Source organism: Dermacentor variabilis, chromosome 8, assembly GCF_050947875.1.
Source record: "Dermacentor variabilis isolate Ectoservices chromosome 8, ASM5094787v1, whole genome shotgun sequence".
Lineage (NCBI taxonomy): Eukaryota > Metazoa > Arthropoda > Arachnida > Ixodida > Ixodidae > Dermacentor > Dermacentor variabilis.
Genome location: NC_134575.1, coordinates 138,480,626 through 138,492,757, shown reverse-complemented (window position 1 = coordinate 138,492,757; position 12,132 = coordinate 138,480,626). Strand labels below are relative to the sequence as shown.

Genomic DNA, 12,132 nt, shown 5'->3' with positions numbered 1-12,132 from the left:
GTAAAGCTACATAGAGCACATTAGTGATAAAGCATCCGTTAGCTGCTGACATTCGCAACAGCCTCCATTCACTGTCCAGTGGGCCTTCAGTTAAAGGGATACGATTTTCGAAACTCCTTCAAGCGATTTTCTTGAATAAAACTGCAGTCTTTATAAGGAGGTCTCTTTGTGGTAGAATCATAGTGTTGCTTGGAGTATAAATGCCTAATGAAAATTTTAAGCGCAGTGGAGAACACACACACGCACGCACACACACACACACACACACACACACACACACACACACACACACACACACACACACACACACACACACACACACACACACACACACACACACACAGAGAGAGAGAGAGAGAGAGAGAGAGAGAGAGAGAGAGAGAGAGAGAGAGAGATAGCTGCATCTTGCTTTCTGCAATGTGAAAATAAGAGCCTGCGACGAAACCGACAGCGTAGTTTTCAATTTATTATTTGACACTCCCTTGCACTGTGTAGAGCGTCTGCGCAGAGCACCTTACGGCACGCACTTTACACTTCACGAAGTCACTGCTGTTTCTTGCAAACTGAACTGTAAAGGAGATGCTGCTCGTGACAATATTTGTAATAATGCATGTAACAGTTGGGTAACTTCGTATCCACTCTGTCATCCCATATATGCATTTCACATTCAATTTTGCCTGAAAGAAAGAATAGAACTGAAAGTAGTCTTCAACAAATGATTGTCCAGAATGCACTACACCAAGGGCCCAGCGATTTCGTAGAAACTGAGTACTTTTAAGTACTCATTGAAAGAGTATAATCAAAATAAGAAGCACGAAGATTGGCAACCTTCTAGAATGGCTGAGGTTTCATGAATTACTATGCATTTGGGCAAGTCACACCATAGCAAATTTTTATCTTCAATACAAAAACATGGCAGCGGACGCCACGGTTCATGGGCATTTGAAGTTCAGGATCATAGTGCATAGGTGTGAATGCAACAGGCTTCGAAGGTGGTATGTGATAAACAAGTAGACTTATAGGAATCTCGCACTAGGTTATAGTATAGCTTTTGATGAAGGTGGGAGTTATCGTTAGAATAAAACGGAACATGTGGAAGGCTTTTGAATCGCGCTTTTTACAAGTGTTCTACCAGTCTATTGCAAAAATTGAATTTTGTTTACTGGGTCAAACTCCGCTCCCTCGTCTGGTGGGCGCACTTCCTTACAACCAACCGATCTAATGCCCGAAAAGTGCGAAGTTAAAGGCGCTTTTCTATATACTGCTCCGCAAGGTATCTAAGTGACAAATTAGTTGCGACTAGTGAATAAATAGCAATGAACCGATCATTGCCTAGCATAAACTTCCACTTGAACAAAATGCTTACGTATTGTCACAGGCCATTCCCGCACTCTAAAGAAGGCGCTCAGCAGGAGGACGAAGATGATCATAGAACAACGACATTCGTGGCTGTTACTCTGCCATCTTGGCTGTGGCTTCGCTGTGCATAATACAGCAAATCTGTTATGGCTACGATCTAGGGATTTCTCCATGGCATAACGTCGACAGAAAACTATCATCATTTGTGGCTTATACCCCCAAATGCAATCGCTCATACGCCCGTGAGGCAGAGGCTGCAAGCACTCTGCGAAGTGAAGCGAACTGCGCATACGTTCTCTGGAATCACGCCTACATGCAATGCGAAGCACGTAGCGCCCCCCGCATACGTTTCACGGTAAATATTATCGTTTCGCAAGCTGTCGCGGCGACGGCAGCTTGACTGTAACATGCGAAGGAGGCAGTGACGTACCTACACTTCGTGCGTACAAGAATTCTCTAGCAAGTGATTTGTGTTGTGACAGTGCCATGGGAATGTCACGTACAGTAAAGACTCCTGAATAGCAGCGTGCCTCAAAGGCGCGGCGAATTTTTCATCTCTCTGGCCCGCTTTTTCTAGGTGCACGAAGTAGCGGCGCAAGGCAAGTCACAGGCCATCGAAATGTCTTAAGCGAATAATCAGGTAAAGTACATGTGAATGTCGCCACGTGAATAATTTCCACCTACGACCCAATGGGTACTCGTTCTAGTTATCGTTTACAGCTTGGCTGTTGAACCGCCTTCAAAGCATTGATTGGAGACCATTTTTTGTAAATATAATTTTGCCCACTCGTTATATCCGTCGCAGTTTTGGTTGAAGCGTGGGGCAAAAACTCGTTACGACGGAGCCTTGCAGCGGTCATCCCTTGGTTTTTTCCACAGTTGCAGAAGTGGTGGCCTCTTGCCCAGCGGCGGCAACGTGAACGGTTGTCCTTGCGCAGCAGCGAGATCCAGGCACGTTTATCGGAACTGATGACTTCGATATCGATTACTGGTTGGCCATCTACAAGCGTGGAGGTAAACACAGCCGATGTAACGATACGGTCAAGCAGGTGCGTGATCTATCTCGAAAAGTCATTGGTCGCACGACCACTGCTAAGAAGTCGCTGGCTTCACGTGCCCACACATCTGCGGAGGCCTACCTTTCTTGTATACAGGACGTGCTGGCCCTTTATAGCAAAACAGAGGCCGACATGACAGAGTCAGACAAACTGGGACGTGTTTTAAAAGGGATAGCAGATGACGCATTCAATCTGCTCATTTGCAAGGGCTACCGCACGGTCGATGCCACCTTGCGGAAGTGAAAGCGTTTTGGAAAAGCCAAAAGCCAACGCATCGTCCATCAGTTCGTGCGGCTGCCCAGCACGACAGCAACAATGTCTTGCGAAGACGCACTGCACTCCAGGTGCCGCTAGCACCGGAGGACGTGACAGAGATTACCCGGCGCGAAATCAAGGCTACGTCCGCTGTTTCCACGTGTGTCCGCGCCTTTGAGTCTACGTCTTTGATGACAGCACTTGTTCAAGCCCTGGTTAGTGACGAGCTGTCCATTGTTGGCGTGAACTCAGTGTGTGATGTCGCTTCCTCAAACCCGACTGCACCGACTGCCGATGACTGGCCTGTTTGCTTTAGAGTCAAGAGTCAAATAGTTTATTCAGACAGCGTATGGTACAGTTGCCTATAGGGCGCAGACCGAAAGGCAAGTGGATGCCTGACAAGGAGTCTGCGCCCTTCTTGCTCCCATTCGAGAGCACAAGACATTCAGAGCATAAAATAAACACTAAACGAGATGGAAATACAGAGTTGTTGGTTAAAATTGAAACGGGAGTTATTTCATATTGAACATTTATGTACAATTGGGAAAATACTGTAAGAAACAACAGAAAAAAATGAGTGGTCATGCCTGCAGCAACAAAAGATACATAGTGATGTTATTTTTGAAAGCTTTGAATGATTTACTTTCCTGGATAATGTTTACAGCAGGATGGTGATCGTTTAAAAAACTGTAAATTCTGTAGCTACGTTTCTGGGTGCCGTAGTTCGGTCGTATTTTTTCCTTATTGTAACATATGTGCCGGGTGCTGTAGGTGTGTGTTTTCGTTAGATACTGATGAAAGAAAAGCCGGAGGATCGGAATGCATTTGTAGGTAACTAGCTAACGCTATCTTTTTGTTTATAACATTCCACAGTGTAAGCAGTTGATGTTTTCTAAACAATGGGGAAGTGTGGCTAAGGTATGGTGCATTATCTATTAGGCTCGAAAATTTCTTCTGTAATAAATATATGTTTTCTATGCTTGTTTTAGGTGTTGTGCCCCCGACAAGAAGACAATAGTGGAAACGCGAATGTACCAGTGTGTGGTATAGTTGTTTCTTTAGCCAGATAGGCAAAAGGTTCTTTATTTTATACCTGATACCAGTGGACCTAGATATAGCAGTGCGAACTTTTTCAATGTGAGGTGACCAGTCAAGATGCTCGTGAAATATGACACCAAGAAATTTACGTGTTGCTACACCTTCGATAGATTCATCGCGAAATTGGATAAGTATTTCTTCTTTTATACACTTGTTACGAGCGCGGAATATGATGTACTTAGTTCTTTTAGTGTTTAACTCTTGTTCATTACCGTGGAGCCATGTGGACAAATGGCCATCTAGGCGGCCCCAGGCCCGGGCCTCCCAATCGCCGGATTCCAAATAAAGTTATCACACACACACACACACACATTGGTTTCTACTTGGAGGACTTCTAGGTCTTCTCCGCAGATGAATACATTGGTATCATCAGCGTACGGTATTATTTCTGGTGTAGAGGGCACGTTAATTATATCATTTATATAAAGCAGAAATAACAGCGGCTCATGGATTGATCCTTGTGGAACTCCATAATGTATGTGACCTAAGCTGGACTTTGCATTCGTAATATTCGAGTACTGGTAACGATTTAAGGGGTAATTCTTTATTAATGTGAGAGCCGTACCTCTAATGCCATATTTATATAACTTGTACAGTAAAATTTATCTGGCATAGTATAGGTGACGTCGCCCCCTATTGCAACAGCGGTTGGTCCTGGCCTCTTTATGCGCCCTATGCCCATAACCGCCGCCCCAAGAGCAATCCTGACGATTTAAAACCTCAATTTGCACTATGGCATATGCCACCAGCAATGACGCTCCCACCATGTCATATTTAATCTCACAATATAAGCAAGGCACCAGTGCCGTTCGCCACTCCCTCGTCGTCCGTCATCTCACTCGCCTCAATTCCGCCGCCCGTCATCGCCGATCGGGCGTGTGCCACCGGAAAACTAGATGCTGCGCCAGGAGGCGAGGCTGCATTGACGACCTGCTCTCAAAATGCTCTGAACACACTGCCGACTAGACGCAACCTAATAGACGTTAAAGTGGACCGTGTACTCGTCGCTGATCTCGTGACACTGGCACACAGATATCGGTGATGTGTTCAGAGCTTCGTCATCGCCTGAGAAAGGTTCTTACACCGCCCACATTATCAAACATCTATGTCTCAAATGGAGGAACACTTCCTGTCCTTTGGATGTACTCGGTACGCATAAATGTCACCAACCACTCCGCGACTGTACTACTTGCTGTGCTCGAGCAGTGCTCCCATGAACTCATCCTCGGCATGGACATTTTCGCCCATTCCGCCGGTCCTGTTTGATTGCGGAAGTGGTGTGCTCCAGCTCGACCTCCCTCTTCACGGTGAGGCTCCGTCCACACAAGCGCGTTTGTGCTCCGTCGATCACGTGCGACTGTTACGCCTAGGGTTCTCTCAAGCCGCCTTTGTACGTAAGGCTTAGGCTTGACGGCCAACACCCCTTTGCTCACGCTGTACGGCCGTACTTCGGCGGTACCAGGATAAGCAGAAACACAACAGACGGCAGGGAATAACAAACAAAACAGCGTTTACTGCTCCAGAGGATTCACTTGCCACGAAACACAGAACCTCTAAAAATCTCTTGAAATGGCTACAAACGGCTATAGACGCCTTGGTCTATGATCAGACTGAAAATAGAATTTCTTCTAAGCATAACCTCAGCACCTGGAATATGCTAGTATATATTCTATCTGCGGTGAAACCCACTACTGGTGTCACCAAAGTATATTTTGGTAAACACGTTCAGAACGTCTAACTCAAGAACTTTTTTAGATCTATTCGTCTAAAAGTGGATAAAATGCCAAACGGCGTGTTAAAAGTGCGGTTATCGTTGGCCGCCGGCGTTAACGAATATAAGACGCCAGAGACAAATCGAACTCCCAGGAAGCAACATAATAAGTTGGCTTTAATGGTAAATAATTTCACACCAGAACTTCAACAATCAAGGGCATGTTATTGTTTTCCATCGGAGCGCGCACACGACACCTGGAAACCATTCTTCTATGCTCGCACATCAGGTACTGACAGCAGCAGGAGCGAAACGCCGGTGAGGCAGTGACCACAGCGGCACAGAGCCACCGCGTTGCGATCACTTCGGCGGCAGTCAAGTAGACCCGCTACAAATTTGTCAGGCATCTCATTCCGTGCTGGAAACACTGGGAGGCAGGATGTTTGAAAAAACGGCCACTGCCGCCCGCCATGTCTCGGTCGAGAGTTCGTTATGCCAGTTGTGCGTCATTCTAAGCCGTTCTGTACATATATACTGGATATTAACTGGATACATTTAGCTGTGCTGATGCTGTTTGCCATGTGTTTTGCATCAGTGCTTCGCAACATCGGCTGTATCGCGTGTTTTCGCCGACGGCTCAATACCACAATGGCGGGATGTGCGTTCGCCGCCTTCGTTGTTTTCGGTGCGTCTTTGTACGTCGCAAGTTCGGATAACACTTTTTTCGGTAAGTGAAATACTTTGCACTTCGTTTTTCGTCAACAATTTGAATATTTTTAGGTGTTACCCGCGACAATTCTTGATGGATGGGCTCTTCTGCCCCGCGAGTTTTCGTCATCTTTACTTTTATACGAGGGTTCTGCTTGTTAGTCTTTGTTGTTAGCGCAGCACGAATCAACCAAAGGGAGTGCATTCGGTGAGGACGCGCTGGCTGAAATCCTGAACCAGACTGAACTCGCCCTATTTTGTGACCTTTTGTTCTTGCATGGCTTACAGCGCTGCGTGCGCGCGCGCGTCAGTGACCATGCAGTTTGTAGCGTTCCCACTTTATAGCAAAACAAAAATATAACTGCGATGTTTGCTTCGTTTGTACAATTCCAAATGCAATCGGCTACTGATGCGAAAATTTCACTGGTGTCTTGTTCTAAATAAGCAGTAAAACTTTTAGCCTAGTAGGTGCTTCATCTGGGATTGCAATCACGACTGCTTGGCATTTATTAATGAATTACTGTGAGTCACCTCATTTGTAATTGCAAATGTGTCTTTCAACTGACTTGATGCTCTCTTATTTTGTTCTTTTCACTCTATAGACGGCTCGGCACCCTTCTTGTCCCTTAGCGCTAGCTGGATGACGGGAGCTCATCATGATCAGTGCAAGCCAATGCACTGTACCCTCTCTGGTCCTCCCAGTGCTTTGTGTATGGGTTAAGGGCAGGGAGCGCCAGGGAGCGCTTCGTGGTAAAATAGCTAGTTGGTCTCTCATAAACAGGCATTTTTTTGCACTGGTTCCTTATAAGGTACCACTATTATAACCAATTTATTTCTCAGTGCCAGTGTACATAAACAGTTCTACTATAAATTAGTTTATCTAAGCCTTACAAAATTTAACTGCAGGTAGTCAGTGCTATGTAAGAACTGACAAATTAACTCTGTTGTCTTGTCATTTACCAGTATTCCATGCATGATTAAAAATTTGGTACAGCATTGTACATTACACCTTGTTTCCTTAATGCACAAATGTATTCAAGCCAGTATGTGATTAGTTCTGTATTCTAAATATTTTCTGTGTCATTTAGTTTCTTTACAGGAATTTACTGTACAGTATCAGCAAGCAGTCTAACTTAAGGTTTATGTGTGCGCTGCAAAAGGTATGCTTTTCCGCTACAATTGATAAAACATGGTCCGAGGCTTCCATTAAAGAACGAACTTCAATTCGGCTCTACCACCGTCAGCACTTGGCTGGCACTTGGCAAATGTATCACATCAGGTAGCTTGTGCAGACTTTTTTTAACCTTATTGTGAGGAGATCGCACAATGATGTGTGGAGGCGCCTGCTTCTGAGATAGAGATTGTGTTGCAACATATGTGCGTGTAGAACAGGTATGATGCTGAGGGTTCCAGCTGTTCACAGAGGTGCTTTTAAAATTTTGTCATAACTATAACTTTACCTGTGCTGTACTTTGTCATCTATTTCAATAATATCATTGGAGGTGTTATCAGAATTTAGCAATTCTTTTGCCCTGGCACATTAGGGTGCCAGGTTTGACCTTTCACTAGGTGGACAATTATTCAGCATGGACCATTGCTTGAATACATCTTTTTGTGTGCAGTGGCTTCTCAATTGCGAGTCAACGTAGATGCTCGGAATTACTGAGGCTATAGATGTGCCTATGAATTTGCTACCCATACAACTCACTTTGCACTTTCTTGCGCAACAAGCATGTTAACACTTCCAAGACAGTGGACTGTTATCGTTTGATCACATCATGAGAGACTTCCAATTTTTATGACTTATCATCCAAGGTGATGCGTCATTGGTGTGAGGTATTGCCCTAAGTCAATTAGGGTCACATGAAAATATATCAATAAAGATGACTGACCCTGCCTGGAAGCGTTGCTTTAGGACACTACTTTATCACCAGTTCTCCTTTGAATGCTACCTGCTTACCCTGCAATGTGTCATGTTTAAGTTTGAAACAAAGGCAACAGCTAGACAGTGCACAATGCCAAACTTGCTTTTGGTTTAACAATATAAAGCGCTATTTAACTTTTTCATTCAGTGAGTACATCATTTACCTGCAGAGTGGATTACTGTTCTTAACTGATTATATTTTGCAGGAAGCTTCTCAAACTTGTTTGACAAGTTGATAAGTGCCTTTTTAGCCACAACACACCATATAAAAGTTTGAAGGTTCACTTAGTCTGACTGTGTTCTGCAATTGAATAACTGTATGCCAGAAGATATACTAGTAATTTTAAACATCATCACATACATACCTTAAGATACCCGTAGTTTAAGAAAAAGGAGTGCTTAAATTTATTTTTAATGTGAGCCAAACTTCTTCCTTAGCACATATTGCTTATTGAAGTTCCAATTTGAACATTCCTATTTCCTTCTTCGTCTTTTTTCTCTCTTCTGTACAGGTATTGCTTGCCTATGTCTATAAGAACCTTCACGCGTGGCCTGTAAGAACAAGTTTTTGTGGGCAGCTAGTGCTGTCCTACGAAGGCTGGCCTGCTCTGCCAGCGGCGGCAAACTTCAAGATTCATGCATGATCACCTTTCCTGCTATTTGTCACTCTTGTTATTTACACTTTCTGCATCTTTTCTAATTTATTAGGTAATGAAGTATGACTATGTGACATGGTGTGAAGTAGATGTCTTGCTCCATTTTCGCTTGCAATCATGTTTTATGCATAAAAAGCTCATCGTACAGTGTATGAAAAAATAACAGCATATTATGATTTATTTTTCAGTTCTGGTAACATGCAACGTGCAGGGAATTCACCAATGGATGGTATGCCGAAGAACTGGCCATTATTTCTGCGTGATGCTGTGCAAGAATGTGGCGTTACCTTACAAGGGGCACTCACAAAGTAAATTACAATTTACTCTTAAATGAAGCATGGATCAGGACAAAGCTGAAAGATGCGCACAGAAGGAGGTGCGCATGTTTCGAAACATTGCGCAACTTGCACTGCGTGTGACCGAGCAGCAGAACATTCGCCACGAAAACAATGCCAGTACTGCAAGAAGTGTGAACCACGGTTCGGAGAGATATAGGTTCTTGGCAGAAGGAGGGAAACAAAGGCACGTGAGGTTTTGGAAGCATTCCATATAAAGAAAAGAGGAAAAAACTGTGTTAGCAATACTTCCGTGACCCTCTTCAAAAGCGAAATGTCCTATCTAGAACGGTTTGGCAGATGATGCATTATGGTCATTGTGCGCATGTCTGTGTTTTTCCTTATATTTGCTGATTTTTCGGTGAATAAAGATAGATGAAGTTGGCGCTTGTCCTGTGTCGTTCTCCCCACTTGTGATCGTCTTAGTTGGCGCTGTTCCTTCCTAATTGAAGCATGGACGTCAGAAAGAATATATTTATATTGCTAGTTAGAGTGGTTCGCAGAGTGTTTTTCCACATGTGTACTATCCTTTATTACTTAACAGTTCATTGCAGCCCAGCGTTCTGTTTCGTATAGTGGTGTAAGGCTGTGCTGCCTCCTGTAGCTGAAACCAGGATGTAATTTTTGCCTGAACTGCAGCATCACTGACAAAATGTTTCCCTGTTAGAAACTATTTCAATTCGGTGGCGACCCAGCAGGGCAAAGTTTTGTCAATAAAGACGTATTTCATGCAGAGATTTTCTTGTTTAAGTCACTCGGCGAACATTGGTATGATATCAGCATACAATACAGATATTGTTTTATTTACAAAAATTTACAAAAATAATTCGGACAGGCGACATTCAATTGATTGGTCTAAGTAAAAGGCACTAATCGACCAATGCGGCTGTACTACACTATTCCCATGGTTCACATCTGGAAAAACTACCTGTGCATCACTCTATTCGACAATATAAACTTTTTTTTCTGGTTCCCGTGCCTCGTTTAAAATACATTGTAACTGTGGGCAAACCTCGTGTTACTGTAACAGCTGCCGCAAAAATCTGAGGGAATGTCTAATGAAGTCTTCAGTTGTTCTTGTCAAGCTGTCCATTAGCCAACTTTTAGCGTAACGTTAGCAGGGCTTACACAAGTACTTCTAGACGTCCATGGCTACAAAATGTCTTGGTCAAGACAGCTACTAGACTTTTGAATTAGCCGTTCAAGACATCGTTTAGACACCAAATAGCTGCTTCCGTGTTCCGTGGGTTGGAAGCAGGCTAGCTACGCCCACGACGTTTGCCGGGGTCGATCGTGTGGCGAACAACGGCAGGGTGCGACAAAGGATAGGAATGCGATGTTGACCTCAGGTCCTTCTTTGGTCGTGGCTCACAGTCTTCTCCTGTTACCGGCGGTCGCTACCCACGCCGATTTTAACAGCACCGCCTTGTTTCTTGCTCGGTCCAATGAGCACGAGGCTCCGCGGCCACGTGATGGTTACGTTTGCAAGTAGTTGTCAAGAGGTTTACGCCACCGCTAGGAAAGCCGTTTACTACCCCCGTGGTAAGAGGCGAAGAAGGCATCTGCCATCCTCACTTCCGTGGAACGCGGAGGTGTGCGGGAAAATACGAACCTTCATCATTCCCAGAGCTACCACTTCAAGCCGTTATGTACGTGAACTTGATGTCCCGTTCCTTGCATTTAAGACGGATATTATTTTTTGACTACAATATAGTATGTTCTATCAGCCCGAAATATTGGCATTTCCAGCACACTCGTTACCATCACTAATAACACTGCGTAACTGCCCGTCTTGAACTATATCTCGTGCGCGCAAATTATGCCGGTAGACGTGACTCTAAGTAATGGAATGACATTTTCACGGACTCCTGAATTAGCCGATGCATTCTGCACGCTTGCCAGATTGCATAATACTCCTCCCATCTTTGAGTTTTGACCTCTCCGTGACTACAGGAGTTCGAACTAACACCAGTGGACATAGAATCGGCGCTGTTCTCGCACAGCGGCAAGAATGCCAAGACCACATCATCGCCTACATTTGTCGCTTCATCTCCCCTTCAGTGCGCAAGTTCACAATCATTGAATGCGATTGCCTTGCCCTAGTTTGTGCAGTCGCAAAATTTTGACCATGCTTGTTTGGCCGCACCTTGTCGGTCATCACGGACCACCATGCGCAGTGCTGGCACTTGTCCCTAAAAGACCTGACTGGACAATTCGGTCGCTGGGCGCCGGAGCTTCAAGAATGTAGCTCTGATGTTCTTTACGAGTCCGGCGCCATGCTTCAGGATACCGACTGTTAACGCCTGCCAGCGCCGCAAGCGTTCCTCTTTGCAGCCTACTAGCCCACTTCAGCCTATAGACATTCAAACTAGTAGGCTATACCACATTGGCCTTGTTCTTTCTTTAACTATTTCAGACATCTCATTCGGGAAACACTTGGATCGCCCAAGCTACAGATTGCGCTACACGATACACCATCATACGGGAACTGCCGAGAAGTTGCGCCAGTGACGTTGGAGACTTCCTGCTTCACGACGTCATGCTCTACCACGGCGCTCCAGGGCAGCTGCTGACAGATTGCGGTCGATCTTTTCTTTTACAACTTGTCGACGATATTCTTCGCTTATGTTCCACGCCTCACACGCTAAGCAAAGCATACCAGCCGCAGACTAATGGATTTACAGAATGCTTCAAGCCCCGCCCATCCCGATGCTGTTCGTGTAGGTTTCAGCCAATCAACGCTCTTTGGACGAAAGTTTGTCTTGTGTGACATTCGCATACATCTCGTCCCACCAAGACCTTGCCCGCTTTCCCCCATTTATATATTGTTTGGCCACCACCCTACGTCAGCCTTTAAGACATAACTTCTATCAGCTACGCACGCTCCTGCAGAATGTGCCAGCGATGCTGCTGCTCGTGCTCAAACAGCTCGTGACATCGTACCGAACTGTCTCTCTGCCTCGAAACTCATTCAAAAGGCCCGTTACGATATCCACCACAGAACGACTCGCTGCAAACTAGGCTCCTC

General features: G+C 44.9%; 1 protein-coding gene across 6 annotated transcripts in view; it reads right to left on the bottom strand.

Moving 5' to 3' along the window:
* Nucleotides 1-450: 450 nt before the first annotated feature.
* Nucleotides 451-12,132, bottom strand: part of LOC142591302 (uncharacterized) — a 72,335-nt gene continuing 60,653 nt past the window's right edge. For 5 of the 6 annotated variants that reach the window (XR_012830451.1, XR_012830452.1, XR_012830450.1 and 2 more), the window contains one exon: nucleotides 451-677. Coding sequence is in view for 1 of the 6 variants with exons in the window: in XM_075703630.1 (XP_075559745.1) it covers nucleotides 5,754-5,908 (155 nt within the window). In the remaining 5 variants the exon portion in view is untranslated. Of the gene's footprint in view, nucleotides 678-5,650; nucleotides 5,909-12,132 lie in introns of those variants that run through there. The other variant, XM_075703630.1, reaches the window with a different exon arrangement.